General features: G+C 54.1%; 3 protein-coding genes across 3 annotated transcripts; 2 read left to right on the top strand and 1 right to left on the bottom strand.

The window, feature by feature from the left end:
- Positions 1–495: 495 nt before the first annotated feature.
- Positions 496–5062, top strand: UV8b_04343 (uncharacterized protein; the record flags this gene model as incomplete). Its single annotated transcript, XM_043141841.1, has 4 exons — positions 496–732; positions 818–1193; positions 1262–1529; positions 1594–5062. The coding sequence occupies 4 exons, from the start codon at positions 496–498 to the stop codon at positions 5060–5062; spliced, it is 4350 nt and encodes a 1449-aa protein (XP_042997775.1).
- Positions 5063–6333: 1271 nt separating this feature from the next.
- On the bottom strand, positions 6334–10092 carry UV8b_04342 (uncharacterized protein; the record flags this gene model as incomplete). Its single annotated transcript, XM_043141840.1, has 5 exons — positions 6334–6703; positions 6847–7585; positions 7685–7757; positions 7841–8731; positions 8806–10092. The coding sequence occupies 5 exons, from the start codon at positions 10090–10092 to the stop codon at positions 6334–6336; spliced, it is 3360 nt and encodes a 1119-aa protein (XP_042997774.1).
- Positions 10093–12038: 1946 nt separating this feature from the next.
- UV8b_04341 (uncharacterized protein) lies at positions 12039–15933 on the top strand (the record flags this gene model as incomplete). The annotated part of the gene is made up of 5 exons (XM_043141839.1): positions 12039–12646; positions 12715–13437; positions 13511–15207; positions 15268–15570; positions 15713–15933. The coding sequence occupies 5 exons, from the start codon at positions 12039–12041 to the stop codon at positions 15931–15933; spliced, it is 3552 nt and encodes a 1183-aa protein (XP_042997773.1).
- Positions 15934–17488: the final 1555 nt, after the last annotated feature.

The following is a 17488-nucleotide window of genomic DNA, read 5'->3' as shown; positions in this document are numbered from 1 at the left end:
GACTCCCTCCAATCCACCACCCCCGAAAAAAAAGGCGGCTGGCCAAAAGCCCGTTGACAACCTCCCCCAGTTTGGCCCACCAAATGAATGGTCTGCCAAACCCATCTCCAGGCTCGAGCTTCGATTCTCCTTGGTGCAATTCGCATCTTTTCCTGCAATTCCTGGCTCGTCGCTTCCCTCTACCGAGGTGAACTGAAACCTCTTGTCGCTGCATCCTTTGCTCACTTGCACATGCGACCGTTCCAAGCCCAATTCGCGTCTACGGGGTCAGGATACTTGAAGCTCATTAACCCTGCCGCTGAGCACACCAAGTGACGCATCGCATGCGAAACTTGCATCCTGTTCCTCTGCAGCGTTGTCGATTTGGCCTCGGGACCAGAGCCTTCGGGGTTGCAAGCTACATCAATCGCTCTCGCCTGGCCTAGCCTAGCCTCGCCTCGCCTCGCCTCGCCTCTCCCGACTGACCCGACCGTGGCCCCGGTCGCCAAGGCAATCATGGCCTTCCTCTTCAAGTCCAAGAAAAGCCAAGACCGCGCCTTGTCGAGCCGTGACGGTAATTCGAGCTCACACGTCACGAGTGCTAGCGTGCGGCTGGCTCGCGACGAAAAGAACGTTGCCCAAAGAGCCACTCCCACAGGTAGCTTGAACTCTATGGATGAGCTTGGCAATGGTAGTCCCGACCAGATTCGCCGCGGAGGTAGCTTGGACCAGATGCAATCTTCAGATTTGCCTGTAAGTCGACTCGGACAAGCAGAGGACGCTCCCTCCTTAGTCATGCAGCCTTACATGCTGTCGGACTCGTATCTAATTTTGGTAGCTTCGCAACGGGCCACCTTCATCAAACCCAAATGCTTCACTTTACCCCTGGTCGCAACGGCGGCTAACGTACACGCAATCCAACCCCACTCCGTTCCCAAGATATGGCGCTGCCGTCAACGCAACCGCTTCGAAAGAGGGTGATATATACATGATGGGTGGTCTGATCAATAGTTCCACGGTCAAAGGCGACCTTTGGATGATCGAGGCAGGGGGGAACTTGGCTTGCTACCCTCTAGCGACCACTGCCGAAGGTCCAGGGCCTAGAGTTGGTCATTCAAGCTTGCTTGTGGGCAATGCTTTCATTGTCTACGGCGGTGACACCAAGATTGACGAGTCGGATGTTCTGGACGAAACGTTATATTTGCTCAATACGTGTGAGTAGAAATTCATGCTGAGCCACCTAGATGCATCGACATGCTGCACATACTGACATGTTGATCAGCAACCAGGCACTGGTCCCGCGCTCTGCCCGCCGGCCCCAGACCGTCAGGTCGTTATGGACACTCCCTCAATATTCTTGGTTCCAAAATATACATCTTTGGAGGTCAGGTCGAGGGCTACTTTATGAACGATCTTTCTGCATTTGACTTGAATCAGTTGCAATCTTCGAATAATAGGTGGGAGATTTTGCTACCGGGAGACACATCACCAAATACGCCGAAAGCCCGTACAAACCACTCCGTGGTTACGTTCAATGACAAGATGTACTTGTGAGTGCCATGATCCTCCCAACTCGGCTCGATTTCGGCACAGTGTAATTAACAGTCGACACAGATTTGGCGGAACGAATGGTTTCCAATGGTTCAACGACGTATGGTGCTACGATCCAGCCACAAACTCCTGGACCCAGCTGGACTGTATCGGCTACATCCCAGCGCCCCGGGAAGGCCATGCCGCAGCTTTGGTAGACGATGTAATGTACGTCTTTGGTGGGCGTACCGAAGAAGGCACAGATTTGGGGGATTTGGCCGCGTTCAGAATCAGCTCCCAGCGCTGGTATACCTTCCAGAATATGGGTCCTTCACCCTCCCCACGGTCGGGCCACAGCATGACGACTGTGGGCAAGTCCATTGTCGTTCTCGGCGGCGAGCCCAGCTCGCCCACGACTACCACCAAAGATTTGGGTATCATGTATGTTCTGGATACGACTAAGATTCGATATCCCAACGATAATCAGCAAGGAGCACAGCGAACAGCACAAGGAATTCGAAGGCCCAGTACGAGTGAGGTCGTCAGTTCTGCCAATCGGCAGCTGCCTCCTCCTGCAGGCGCCCCTCAAGACTCACGGAAGCCTGGCAGCGCGCCTGTCGTCGCGGCTACCACCACTGCTGCAACGGGTGCTTCCGGCAACAAGTCACCAAACGGGTACACTTCACCACCTCCCACAGGCGCAGACCCCGACATGCAACAGAATTCGGGAGCTCCTCCACCTTCAGCGCCTCCGTCAAAGCTCCCCAGAGCTAACCTCATGTCAAGTCCCTCCGGCCCCCCTCCCCAGGGACCGACACCGGCGAAACCGAACATGGAAGCACCTAGCATCGGTCGGGTCAGGGGCGCGTCTACAGACCGAGTTGGCAGATCTGGCTCTCCGCAAACAATGTTGGCTCAACCTGCTGCTGGTGTGCCTGAACATGACACTGGGCCCATGATGAACGGTCGACGGACACCCACTCAGCCGTCTCAACTGTGGAGGACAGGATCTAAGCAGGATCATTCAGTCAGCGATGCCAACAAGGGCAACCCAAGAGGTCACCGTCAACTGCAAAGTTCCGTGGATAGCTCTGCAGAATCCAACGTCAGAGCCGTTCGGCCCTCTTCTCCTCCTCCTCCAACCAGGCAGCCCAGCAATCCTCTCTCCCGACGATCATCTGGTAGAAACTCTCAAACCGTTGCCCTCCTCAACGAATTAGACTCGGCGCGGAACAGGAATGCGTGGTATGCGTCCGAGCTGGAGCTCGCTCGGAAGGCGGGCTACGTGTCCACCGCAACCATGAATACCCTTGACGCAAAAGCCGCCGAAACGTTTGACGACGAGGATAGGCCTCTTGTGGAAGCTCTTCTGGCTATGAGGACGGAACTAGCCAACGTGCAAAGTTCTGTGGATAAGCAGGCAATCATGGCCGCAAAACAAATCGCAGAGGCTGAGAAGCAACGTGATGCAGCCATTCAAGAAGCCGTGTATGCCAAGGCCAAGTTGGCTGCGCACACGGGAGGAAGCGTAACGAGCACTCCTCAGCTGGATGGTGACCGAGACGAGCCTTCAGACAGATCAGGAGAAATGGCCAAGAAATTAGCTGCCGCCCTGGGCCAGCAAAAGGATTTGAGGACCCAGCTGGACCATTCTAGGACGGAATTGATGGCGGAAAAAAGCGCTCGTCAGTTGGCGGACGACACTGCCACTGCCGCCCAAAAGCGCTTAACCGACTTGGAGACTTACAAGCAGCAGACATCCACTGAAATAGAACGTCTAAAGGCAGAGCTGCACGTCGCCCAGCAAGAGGCTCGCGAAAAGTCGGTGGCATGCGTCGAGGCTGTTACAGCGCTGGAGCTGGTGAGGGTGGAAAGGGACGAGTTCGGGTCAAAGTACAACGAGGCAGTCGGCTCCTCAAAGAGCCATGACGAAACATTCGAATCGCTCAAGAACGCCATATCAGCATCAGAGGATGTCAAGTCGCATTTGGAAACGCGGCTGGAGGAGGAGCGTGCAGCCCGTGAGCAACTGGAAGATGAGCTCAACAAGTTGAAGCGAGAGCATGAGGCCCGCACGACGGAGTTGTTGGCTTCAACAAAACGTTTGCGTGATGCCCAAGAACTTGCTGAAAAACATGCCAACGAAGCGCAAACGCATCGCCAGGCTTTGCTGTCGGGACTCGGTACAATGACGAGTCAAGACACGGCAAGCGCGGACAAGGGCGCTCATAGTGAACGGATCGCCGCGCTTCAAGACCAGATTACGGCTGCCAAGGAGCTGGCGAGGAAGTATCAGCTGGAAGCCGATGCTGCCGCAGACAAGCTGCGCAGTGCCGAAGAAAGAATTGCCGGCTTGGAGCAGTATCAGGAGCAGTCGAGTAGGGAAGGCGTCGCGATAAGAAGACAGCTTCAGTCTGCCCTGAGGGAAACGCAAGCCCTGCAAGCTGGCCACACGGACCTCAGAAATCAACTCGCATCCCAGCAGCTGGAAACGAATGCCATGACTGTGCAGCACAATGCCCTGAAGGACATTTTGTCGGAACGAGGCATCAGTCCCACCAGCGCCATCCGATCTCGCGTCCTGGTCAGTCCACGAACAAACTCTCCTGAGCAGACCCGCATGCGAGATCTTGAGGCACAGCTCGCCAGTGCCGCTGCCACTCTGGAGGAGTGCAAACTGCAGTTTGCGTCTCAACAGCAAGAATCCGAACTGGCATACCGGGAGAAGCTCCAGCAGCTCGAGAGCGACTACCAGTCGGCTGTGCACTACGTCAAGGGAACAGAAAAGATGCTGAAGCAGCTCAAAGACCAGCTCTCTCGCTACAAGTCCGACAACGGGCGCCTCAAGCTGGAGATTGAGGAGCTGGAGACTCGGGTAAGCAATGAGGACGGCCGGCCACCCGCAGCACCCGAGGACTGGCTTCACGAACGCGATTCGCTGCATCAGAGAGTCGAGTCTCTCGAATCCGAGTTGAAGGCGTCGGGATCCAATCTGGAGAGAAGGCTCGAAGCCGTGACGACGGAGCTGGCCGACAGCAACAAGCAACGCGACGAGGCCATCAAGACGTTGGAATCGCACCGCAAGGATTTGGAGCAACTCCACGCGGAGAACGCCCTTTTGGAACAGCGCGCCGGTGATGCGGAGCAGAAAGTGGCTCTTCTTCTCGACCAGGTTGAACACTCGGTCGATAACTACCGGAGACGCAGTCGCCAAGCCCCCAGCATGACGTCGGAGAGCACCAACGGCCTCGCGCTCGGCCACAGCCGCAACGAGAGTTCTGAAAACGGAAGCTCGTACGGCGGCGCCAACAGTCTGGATGCCAGGAACAGCGCGGCTCTCGACAACCTTGCCAGCGAGCTGGAGACTCTTCGAAGCCACTGGGAAGCCACAAACAAGAACTACCGCTTGAGCAGCAATTTCGACTTTGACAGTCCCGTTGTCGGGAAGAAGGCTGATGAAGGCTTGGCGAACCCTAGCCTGAGCGAGAGCCTGGCTGACTGGAGGAAGAGGCTTGACACGGACGATCACCACTCGGGGGGTGAAAAGCCATGAAAGGTGTGGTGGGAAGGGCGAGGGCAACTCATGGCTGCCACGTGAACAAGTCATGGCGCCAACATGACTTGGAATTTCTTGTCTATTTTTACCATTTTGCGACGGATTCACGAGAAACGGACAGAAGAGGCTATATACCCTGTCGTCGCTGCTTTTTCGGTCCGAGATCTAGGGAGAATCATGGGATGACTTGTAGCTTGACGTTTCTTTTCCTTTTCTTGTTCTTTTCATTCTTTTTTGCCTCTTTTTTTTTTTCTTCTTTTTGTGTAATTTTTTTTTCCTCTTTGCTTGTTTCCCCCCCCTTCATTTGTCACATTTCAAGCAGCTTCATTCTGAAGCTGATGAAACACGGAACCAACGTCTCTTTTTGCTGCCAGGCTCTGCTCCCCGTCTCCGTCTCCGTCTCTTTTCCTTTTCCTTTTCCTCTTTCTTTTTGCCCTCTGCTCTTGTTCTCTTGTCCCACGCTCTGTACCATTTCCCTCTCGTCGTCATCTTCCCACGCTTTTCGTCCCATCGCGTCTCGTGTTGCACGACTCGCTCGCTGGCACAATCTGCACGTCGTCTCGACACCTCTACACACTGTCCACGAGCCCTTTGCCGGCTCTTGAATGCGCGTTTGTGCGGCTGGAGAAGGGAGTCGGGCGCCGGGGCTCGACGCGACGCAGGGGATGCCTGGGACGGGGGACGGGGGACGGGGACAATGGGGCAAGGAGTTGACGGTGCCTTTTTCAGCGACACTTGAGCGGTTTTGAATATGGCTGTGGCGCGCGGGATGTGTGAGAGATGGGGAGGGGGGGTCCCGCCGTCGATGTGAGTTTTTCCCAGGTATAAATGGCTAGCTATGTGGTTGAATGGAGCAAGCACGGCTGTGGAAGTCACAAGGAAGGGGGCATGGGCTTGCGCCGGTGCTTTATATAGTGTTCTATTATGTGGGTATGTATTGATATGTACATGTGCTTTCCTTTGCGAATGAATGCCATTGAATCAGCTTATGGAAATGCGCCCTCGTCGAGTGAGCCATGAAAACCTTGGGGAGGGCGATGAGTCGTTTCGCAGCATATTCATCTTCCGCGGCTTTTTCATTCCAAAAGTCGTCCGTCTGCAGCAGAACACCGACAAAAGAAGAAACGGATCAAAGACGTTGGCGGCAATGGGAGCAAAAACGAACCGCAGCAAAGTATCAAGGTGCTTTTCACGGCCAAACCAAAAAAAATAAATAAATAAATAAATATATAAAAAGAACAAAAAAACCTCCACCACAGCAGCGTCCATCACGCGGCAGACATCAGCCTCTTCTGCACGTTGATGCATCGCGCAAAGTCGAGCTTCCTGCCCTCCTTCGGCATGCGCTCCCCGCTGGCGATGCACAGCACCCGCATCTTGGGGTCGTAGCGCAGCCCGGTCAGGAGCTTCGGGGTGATGAGGAAGTACTGGCTCGTGTGCTCGCGGCACGCAATCTCCACCATGCGCTCGTGGACCATGCGCTCGTTGCGGGGGTCCATGCCTTGGTTGATCTCGTCGACGACGCGGAAGGGCGACTGGGCCATGGACTGGAGGGACATGAGGTAGAAGATGGTGGAAACGGCCCGCTCGCCGCCGGATTGGCGGTGGCGGGTAAGTTGCTGCAGCGCTTCGTTCTCGCTGGAGTGGCCGAGGGATGGACGGAGAACGCAAAAGCAAGGGAGGGGAAAGTCAGCAGCTTGACCGTAAGGCGGAGTCGAGTGATGGATGGAATAGGTAGCGAGTACGCATAAGAAAAGGGGGGGGGACGACGCCCGGCTTACCGGAACTTGACCATGACGTCCAAGGCCCATTGTGAAAAGTCGTCGTGCTTGCGGATGCGCACTTCGCCCGCGCAGCTGATTTGCTCAAAGTTGTAGGCAAAGGCGTCGTTGATCTTGGACACCAGCTCCTCCAGCCGCGGCTCCCACTTGCTCATCAAGCCGGCGAGTTGCGCCTCCAGCGTCCTGAGCTTCTCGCCGGCGCCCTCCATCTTGCGCCTGATGTGGGCAATCTCCTCGGCGCGCCGCTCGTATTCGCGAACCACGTTAGGATTCGCCGCGTGGATGAGCTCGAGCTTGGCCGCCTCGGCTGCCACCTCCATCTCAATGTCCTCGCTCGACCTCCCCCTCGCGAGCTGGGTCACGAGCTCCTGCCGGTCCTGCTCCGCTTGGTCGAAGAGCTGCGTGACCTTTTCGCCCAGCCGGCGGCCGGTTTCCTTGGCGCGGTTGACCTCCTCCGTGGCTTCTTGCACCGTGCGCCGCTCCTCCTCCAGCCGAGCCACGATGCTGGCGTTGCGGTCCTTCAGGCCCTCGACGTCCGACTGTGCCTCGATGAGCCAGATTTTGGCCTCGACCAGTGCCTGGTGGGCTTTGCCGATGTTGTCCGTCAGTCTCTTGTGCCGGAGGACCAGCCTGGATCGCCGAATGACCGCCTTATCCCACCCGTAGTGGATTTCCTGCATGTTCCTTTTGGCATCTCTCATCGCTTGCTCGTGCGCAGCCTTCTGGCCGCATTCGAATTCTGCAACACGGTCAGCGACTCGCGGACCCAGGGAGTCGGGCTTCCAACAATACGAGCAAGGGGGAAAGGGAATGAACGAGAAACCAGAAAATCCCTTACCGATTTTCTCTGGCAGCGACTGCCATTTTTGGTATTCCTTCTGCAAAATGCTCTTGTCTTTTCGTAATTCTTCCTGTTCGTTTCGAATGAGCATTTCCGCAAAACGACAAGATAAAACAAAAAAGACCCAAGGATGAGAAGAGCGGTTGTACACACAATCTTGCCATTTATTCTAGTCTTTTGGTCGTCAATAGCATCGATCCTCGTCTTGAGTTTGTTGTTTTCTTCTCTGAGTGCCACTCTCTTCCCCTGCGCCTCTGCCAACAGCCGTTTGATTTCCTCCCTCTCCTGTTCATTGACGGGTTGCGAAGTCCAGAATCTTCCGTCGCGTATGCTTTTGGTGATGGTCGTCATGGCTTGAGGGCCGTATTCTCTGCGACGGCGAATGGTAAACGACTGTCGTCCCGCGGCCCACTGGTTGATTTTGCCGCTGTTCATGAGCCTGTCGTAGGCATCGTCATCGTGTTCGCGTAACGAGACTCCGGACTGATGAAGCCGCTTCTCGGCGCACAGCATCGCCAGGACGGGCTCGGGGCCGCTTAGGTAGTCTATGGCGAACCCGTCCAACCCGAACTCGGCGGCCTCGTCCCGGCCCACCGGGGGGCTGAAAGCAGACAGGGGATTGGAACACGTCCGCACCACCACCGACAAGCTCATAACACGATACAGCTGGTCAGTAAGCTTCTTGTAGTCGTCTTTCGTTTGCGCGGTGAAGCATGACAAGTCGTCAACCTGCAACAGGGCCTGGATTTGACTCGAATAGCGCTCATCTTTCACCGAGCAACTTATCATGGGCGGTCCGAAAACCTCCTTTTCAAACTCATCCTGGTGTTCCTGTATCCATTTCCATCCGGCTGCCAGCTCGGGAAAATGCTTGCGCATCAATGTTTCCTGTTGTCCTTGTTGCGTGTCCAAGTCACGCAACTCCTGCTGCAATCGCTGGATGTCGGCCTGTATAGGCATTACAGCGTCCACCTTGGAGTCCCGGTCGGATAGGAGCTGCCGGTTTTCTGCTTCGAGTTCCCGGAGGTTGTGCTCTTCAGCACGCTGCAAAGGAAGCCACGTCGGCCAATTATCAGCATTGCGCAATCTGATGCCATTTCCACGTTGCAGACACGTACAATTTTTTGATTCCAATCCGAAGGGTTGAAATCGGCAGGCTGGTTTTTGAGGTCCGCTTGGAGGGACGTGATTTTTGACCTTGACGAGGCAAGTTCCTTTTTTTTCGACTCGAATCCTTTTACCTCGGCTTCCAGCTTGTTGCCCATCTCTTTGACCTCCTCAACTGCGCCAATAATCTCTTGAGCAACGCTCTGGGTTGCCGTTTCGGCTCCTTTCAAGGCTCTCTCCTTGGAAGGTATCGCAGCTTCAATCTGCCGCGCGTATGCTTCCTTTTCGTTTATCGCTTCTAACGAAGGACCACTCTCCGACTCCAAGCGCCTCAACGTGCGCTCTGCCTCCTTCTTCCGATGTCGGGCTTTGCCGTAGTTGTCGCGTGCCTCTTCGTACTGGGCCACAACCAGGGCTGATTCGAGGTCCTGGACCTTCTGCTGGATCTCTTCTCTTTCTCGGATTCTATCCACATCTGCTTGCAAGCCCTGCTGCCGGTTCTCCAAGATCCGCAACTCATCGACATCCGTGTTGACGGAATCGGCAAGGGACTTTTTCTCTCTGTGCAGATCCTGCAGTTCGGCCTGCCATTGCAGCATTTCCTCCGGGGCGGCAGCGCGCAGGGTCTCGTGAAGCAAGTCTACCGGGGTGCATCCAGCAAACTCAACGACCCGGTCTTGCGGCAGGAACTGGCACAGATTGTCCACCTGGATTTTCAACGCCTGCATCAGGTCTTGAATCTTCTTGTGGGTCGTCTCTTTCCCATTCAACCACCATTTCTGCGTATTTTGCTCCCGGCGGATCTGAACCTTTACGATGTAGTTGCTTCGGTCCGGAGGCCTTTTCTGCAGTTCGATTTCGATGGTAGCGGTATCCCTGCCGTGCTTGACAAACTCCTTGACAGATCCGGCGCGACCCAGGTGCTTCGGGGCATATCCTAGGCCAAGACAGATGGCGCACACCAAGGAGCTTTTGCCTGTACCGTTGGGGCCAATGACCATGTTCAGGTGAGGCCCTGGGAAGAACTCTGCTTTTTCGTAGGTGACAAAGTTCTGCACGCTAACACGCACAATAGCGCCCGGCTGGAAATCCGCCATCGTACCGTCACTCGACACGTCGATTCCTCTCCCAAAGTTGCTGTCAAACGAGCTTGCCCCTCCATCACTGTCCAAGTCGGTGTCGACGCGTCGTCGCTTCGCGTCAGATGCTGGTGTTCCGGCTCCGTCCCCCGCATCGTCGCTAACCTCAGCGTCTTCCATGTCAGACCGCCTCCGGCGATGTGACGAAGCGTGCTGCATGTCACCGCGGCGGCTTCTGACTACGAAAGTTGCGGAGTGGTGTGTGACATGGGGTGCGTGTTGAATTGTTGATTCGTTTTCTCAATTTGTCGAATCTGCCCAACTAGGTCCGCATCGCGTTCGGCCACACGTGAGCGCGTGTCATATAACCCCGCCAGCAGACGCGCCCGCTGACGGCGGTGGGTGGACGATTTGATTAGATAAAGGATCCCTGGTAGCTAGCTACCTATTGCAGGCTTTCTTTCGACTTCTCTGGTCCAGAAAGCCTTGAAAAATACTGGAGGGAAACTCTTCTAGACACAGAAGATTCGCATGTTTATTATACCAAGGCTCATGCATGCGTATTTGTTCAGTAATAATAGAATGCAAAAAATGAACAGAAAAGTTTACAAGGCTCGCTGATATTGACGATATGAAAGAGGTCGGCAGCTAGAAAAAGAACTGCCATTAACTGCGTGATCTGGGAATCGAACCCAGGGCTCCCCGACGCTGCTCGGATGGCAACGGAGAATTTTACCACTAAACCAATCACGCTATCTGATATTTGTTGATTGGTTATTGCCAATTATGTATCTAATTAATTGAAAGTTGACTTGATCTGGCGCCCCTGCCTCTAGGAGCCTTCGTCCTTGCCAGGCGGTCAAGACAGGTGGGCACTTGGTAGTCCAGACTCCACTTAATTCCGCAGGTCGAATTAGACACCTCATCCCTTGAATTCCAGTCGCAAGATTGATGTTGACATATTTTATTTACCCACTCTTTGACGCGTTTCGGCCCTGTACCTGGATACCAAGGAATGAGACCGAAAGGCTCCAGTTGGATTGAAGCTACTGGTGTGTTTATTTCAGTGGTTGGTTCGCAGAAAACCAGAGCTGGAAGCAAGCACTGAGTAAAATGATAAGGACGGAGGAAGAGCAAGTACAAGGTCGATATGGCTTTCAGTTTAACCCCATTGTAGGTGTCTCGACTGAGGAGTCGCTCGTCAACCAGTTGTTTTCATTAAAATGAAGTTCAATGTCCTATAAAGTCTCCATCCAGTCAGGAAATGGAAAGACTCCAGCACTCAGCTTCGTCCGGACCAAATAGCGCCATATTACGAACGAATATAAACCACTTACATTTCTGTATCCGGGACAACGCTTGCTGTACTGTCACGGCCACACCTTTGACGAGGTATGGTATCGGAAAGTGGGATGCGAGTTGGTGTTGGTTGCTGAGTTGCCAGAATTCATATGCTGCGGCAACTGCCAGCTGGAATGTTCCGTAATGATCGGTTGACAGCAGTGCCTCGTCTCAAGGTAAGGTCAATCTGGCCAATGTTTTCCCACGTCTTGTCCCCGATTCCTCTGGTTCTCGCTAAAAATCAATTGTTTTCTCCACGCAGGCGTCTGGTAGTTCCCGGCACCTGGCAGCTTCGTTCTGTCAGATGCCAGTCACTTGTCCAGTGGATGCTAGCCAGACGCCTCCCTCGCACTGGACGTGCCGGTCGTGCATCCAGGTCCAAAACACCAGCTCGCCACCATTAATGTAAACATTGCATTCCAAGATCTCACGTCCTCTGGTCTCGTGGAAGCGGATTGCGGCGTCTCTGCTCTTTCACAGACATTCGAGCGACTAGACTTTTTCTTTTTTTTCCCCCGATTTCTTGCCCTTCCGTGACCCGTCATCTTCAACTCTTCATTCCACAACTTTATTTTCCCCCCTTTGAAGATCGCTATCAACCTTTACTTCAAGCTATCCATTATCTGAACTTGCTTATACTTCGGTCTGCACGTTGGCATCGCGTCCCACTGGCGTTGTGTCGACTTGTAACGAACACCAAACACTTGAGATAAAACGACGTTGCCCAACCAGAGACATCGTCAAAGCGACCTACTGTAGACACGGACGCGACGTAGTTGCTCGAATTATTATGTGCTGATTTTTGAAACAAAACTAAAGTCATGATGGCTGATGCAAAGGTTCTCAAAGCTCGATCACCCTTGGCTGAGGCGACGAACCGCATCAATGCAGTCGCTCCTACGGTGGACCAGCAAATGAATAAAGTCCGATACAATCAGTCCGATATACTTCACACGAGAACCACCAACGCTGCGCGCGTCAGAGCAGACACTCGGCAGGCTGCAGTCTCGCAGCAAGTACTGACTACCAACCCTCACCCTGCACCGCAAACTTTAGAAGACGATAAGCGCATGTCCCAAGCCTCGTACGCTTCAACCTCGAGTAGCCGAAGCAGGAAGAACTACAAGACACATATAGGGCCATGGCAGTTGGGCCGCACACTTGGAAAGGGCTCTTCAGCGCGTGTACGGCTATGCAGACACAACATTACCAACCAGCTTGCTGCAGTCAAGATCGTCAACCGAAGAATGGCCTACCTGGTTCACGATAACTCAATGGCTGCTCTCAGCAAGTGGGACAGCAGCCTGCCTGATACCGTCAACGGAGAAATGCGCGTTCCCATGGCCATTGAGCGTGAGGTGGCCATTCTTAAACTGATTGAACACCCGAATATTATGAGGTTGTATGATATATGGGAAAACCGCTCCGAGATGTAAGACGATGGGTGCCCAAATCTATCCAGTCTTCCATGCCGCATGCTCGTGCTAACAATCGAACAAGTTATCTCATTCTGGAATACATTGACCAGGGCGACCTTTTCACCTTTATAAATTCTAGGGGACGACTACCAGAAGAACTCGCAATTTTCTTCTTCCGGCAGATGATGAGCGCCATCTCCTACTGTCACTCCTTCAACGTGTGCCACCGTGATTTGAAGCCGGAAAATATTCTCATCACGGCAGACTATCAAATCAAGATTGCTGACTTTGGCATGGCTGCGCTTCATCAAACGGCTACGCATCAGCTTGCTACAGCTTGCGGTAGCCCTCACTATGCCGCACCAGAGCTCCTGAAGAACAGACAGTACCGCGGAGACCGTGCTGACATTTGGAGCATGGGTGTAATCCTCTTCGCCATGTTGTCCGCGACCCTCCCGTTCGACGACCCCGACTTGCGGCTCATGATGTCAAAGACGAAGAAGGGCCAGTACGAAATGCCCAAATTTCTAAGCCCCGAGGCCGAGGACCTCATAAGGCGTATGCTGCAGGTCAACCCTGACCGCCGAATAACCATGAAGGAAATCTGGCGTCACCCTCTGGTCCAGAAGTACAGCTACCTCGACGATTTTGGTGACAACAGCGGGCAACTCCCAGACACTCGAAAAGGCTTTCAGTACGCGCCTGTGCCTCGAGCTGACATTGATCCTCAGCTTCTTCGGCAGCTCCGATCAATGTGGCACATGTTTAGCGAACAGGACCTTACCAACAAGCTGACATGCCGAGAGTAAGTTGACTATTTTCGTTTGCGTGGGGCCAACCGAGCATCTCTCATGGGCGTAGCTGACCATTCTGTACAGGCCTAATGATCAGAAGGCCTTTTATTGGTTGCTCTACAACTATCGGAACAAGCAACTGGAGGACTTCAAACCAGAACTGGCACATTCCATGAGCGACTACCATCACTTGAAACCAGCCATTTGGAAGAGACGAATCTCGACTTGCCAATTTGAGCAAACCCGCGCCAATGGAAATGGTCGCTCCATATCACGCTTCACCGTCATCTCCAATGCAGCCGAAACGGAGACGGATGATTGTGATGGCTATCCGGGTGGCAAAGGGTTTCAAAAATGCGACTCTCAAGTCAGCCAAGCAAAGGTCACTGTGCATCGCGATGGGCAGGTGGTCAGTAGCACCACCACTACGCAGGCCAACAACAGGATGCGAAACGGCTCCAATAGCCGTCGCATGCGAGCCAACTCTACGATGGCCTCGCTCACAAGTCGACCGCAGTCGTCCCGCGGGTCTCTCGCATCTCTGCGGAGCAGCAGACAAGAAAATGCGCAGATACGTGTGCCAAGTCTACGTCACAAGCGCGGCGTGGATTTTTCCCACCTGCGCAAGAGATCGGGCTCTGCAGGGCCTGGCCAGCGAGCCATCGCCGGTAGGACGAGCTCCGGTGTGGCAAGTGGGAAGGCTCCTGCCGGTCAACAATCTCCGGCGGCGCCATCGCGGTCCCCGAGCCCCGGAACGATGACAGTGACGGACGGAACCATCCCCAAAGCCATTGGGGCTCCTGAAAGTCGGGGGTCTGCACAAGAAAATGGCGCGTCCTCGCTCTTCAACGAGGAGCTCCGTCACTTCAGCAACAACATTGCCAAGGATTGTGACGCAGCCTTCAAAAGCTCCATCATAATCGAAGACTCGGAATGCGACTCGTCAATGGCGGATGGCGAGCGTAAGCGGGAGTCTGATCCGTTGTCGTTGTCGCTCGACAGCCCCGCGACCACGCTGCCACCAGTGACAGAAGCATCGGCCGCATCCTGGCTCAGCCGTCCTCTGCCACCACTGCCCAAGAAATCGGGCCTTCAGCCTCGGCCAAGGGCATCAGTCAAGGCAAGCGCAGGCCCAAACCGGGTTGACCAGGAAGTCGACGTAGAGGCATCCATCGAGGAAGCAAGCAGGGTTACTCTTCTCCTTCCCCGAAAGGCAGACCGACGCATCGTATCTGCTCCGGCGTATAGTCAGCCAAGTCGCAAGCTGTCCACCTTGCCATCGATCAACGAAAATGCCGGAATTCATGGTGACGGAAGCCGCGTCGTGTCGGCTCCACCACACAGCGTGATGAGGAGGGTGAATGTGGGGAATCCCGGTGTGGAATACCTCAGTAAGGTCGAGAACTCGATCCGGATCGTCAACTCGCCCACCTCCGCAATCCCGATTGGATCAGTCAATGCGCCGGTGACGCGGGAAAAGAGTGGCGAAGATGCCAGTGGGTCAGCTTTGCATCGACAACCGGCAGATGGTGTCAACGTGGACGAGGATGACGCCTGCGATGTGAACCGAGGTCCCAAGAAGAAAAAATCCTCATGGTTCAAGCGCGTTTCGAGGATCGAAACGATTGCGGGAGGTGAGTTGAGAAGGGCTAGCGCGTCCAATGAAGCAAAGCAGCAATCGGGATGTGGCGACGATTCCGGCCTGCAAACCAGGAAGAGGAACTTTACGTTTCCCTTTTGGAAGGGCAGCAAGGGCAGTGAGAGCGGGATGATTATCGAAGGTAGCTTGAATCTGGCTTGAGCCTCTTCTGAAGCGTGATGGCGTGCTGACGGTATTTCAGGCATCAAGAAGAATTCCTCACAGAAGCAACAGATGATGAGTCGCACGACTGCGCGAAAGCGAAGGTCCGGACTGGCGTCGTCGGAGTCTGGCAGCACGCGCAACATTGAAGTGAAGCAAAATTGGCTCACGCGCCTCTTTCGCGTGAAGCCAGCCATCAGCTACCTCTGCATGAACTTGTCGAGCAAGCGAGCTCGGCAGGAAGTTGTCGTTTTGCTGCGAGAGTGGCGAAGGTACGGGATGAGGAGCATTCAAGTGGATAAGAAGCGGAATGTCATTTTTGGAAGGCTCGGGAGTGAAAACTGTACGTGAAAGGCTCTCTCTCTCTAGGCTCTCTTTTTTTCATTTCTTTTCTCTCCTTTTTTTTCCTAGCCCCTGCTCTCCCCCTTTTTTTTTTTTTTTTTTTTTTGATAACGCTGCGATCAAGCTGACAAAGGGAGATGCAGATTTGAGTTTGAAGGAAGTTGAATTTGCTGCCGAGATCATGACGGTGATTGAGCATGGGAAAAAACAACCACTGTGCATTGTTCGCTTCACTCAGGAGCGTGGAGCCGCAAGCAGTCTTCATCGCATCGTGGAAACAATGAGGATCATATTCCAGAGCAGACACCTTTTGGTGGCTGACAAGAACAAGCAGAAGATGATGATTAAGACGCTCAACTCGTGAGCGTGGATGGGGAACACTGGCGAAGCATTACAACCCGTGGGTAAAGGAAAACCAAACCTAATAAATCCTGCCAGCCGATTGATTCACAGCTGGACTGCCCGGGCTATCCTCAGCTTTTAACCAACGGACCATGGTCGTGGCGGGAGACATGGGGCAATAAATGCGAGATGGGGGGTAACGAGGGCCCAACAGCAGCATCTGGGGGAAACGGAGTTGTCGTGCGTTTTGCTTGGATGAACGTTTTACTATACCTTTTTTGCTGACTACCGTTTTTTTTTTTTTTCTTCTTTGTCTTTATTGCTTTTTACATGGCGGTTTATGCGACTTGCGCACCAATTTTGGCTTTTCCGGGTGTTGGATTTTCGGACTGTCGGAGAGGAGGCAAGAGGATTATTGATTGGCTGATGCGACGGAGGAATAATTATGTGAGCCATGGTGGATGACGACGACGAGGCCGGGAAGGAGGGCTGGTTTTGCATGGCTGTTGAAGGTAAAGGAAGACACGGGGAGTTGAGTTGTTGTGTGAAGCTGTACAAGTATGTAATGAAACCATTGGCACCGGGTTTTGGCAGGCGCATGTTTGTTCATGGTCTGCAGTCTTGAAGCCCAGGATGTCAATGTCAAGCAGGGAAAAGAGAAGCCGAGACAGCGTGTATCGGGCGGGGGACCTAGGATCTAGGACCTAGCGTGCAGAATGAAGCTGGGGCGGCGGAAAGAACCGGGCGTTGGCGATGGCCGGGTCATGGGTTGCACCAAAAGCGTGACCTTGTTGGGTATTCTATACTGCGAGACGGAGTACATGGTGGTTGCAAGTGCCTGCTGCTCATGAGAGCTTGGGGTTGATGAAGCTGCTCCGCATGCTAGGTGCCTACCTAAGCCATGGTGTGAATTGAATCCATGAGTCTAATAAGCCTGGGATTATTTGGGGTGTGAGTGACGGGACGTGTTTCCTACACCGTACTATTGACAGTACTCCGTCAGTATGTCAGTACGTATGTGCATGCCTGCGCCGCAGTACACACTAGGAAGGTGCTGGGTGGCTACCTCGGCTGATCGGTCGTAATCGGGTCGGTTGAAGCTACTCCGTACATTGCCGACGGTGGCGGTTATCCTCGGGTGGTGGGGGGGAAGCAGGCGGACACGCGCACGTACTTGTAACTGCTGCTGGTACCTCCTAAGTAGCAAGAAACACGTCATAATGGGGGAAGCGGTTGACACGTGAAAGCATTGTCCGGGGGTGGCAGACAAGACCGGCCAGCCGACAGACAGACGACAGACAGGCCAGACCGACCAGACCAGACGTCAGCCAAACTAAGCTCGTTGCGTCGTCCGTGTGGCCGGCCGCAACCACATAAGTTTGCTTTACGCGCGCTCGGCAATCCTCGTGATTCTTGGCCAGTGCCACACCCGTCTGTCCGTCTGTCCGTCTGTCCGTCTGTCCGTCCGTCCGACCTCCTCTGGTCTGACTCTGCCCTGCGCTCTGCACCGCAACTCGGATTTGATTTTTCCAACGACGCACGAGAGAGCTTGTATCAAAGACGGCAGATTCTCAGAG

The sequence above is a fragment of the Ustilaginoidea virens genome, chromosome 3, assembly GCF_000687475.1.
Source record: "Ustilaginoidea virens chromosome 3, complete sequence".
In the NCBI taxonomy this organism is placed as follows: domain Eukaryota; kingdom Fungi; phylum Ascomycota; class Sordariomycetes; order Hypocreales; family Clavicipitaceae; genus Ustilaginoidea; species Ustilaginoidea virens.
The sequence above is the reverse complement of the archived record's forward strand: the minus strand, read 5'-3'. Positions and strand labels throughout refer to the sequence as shown.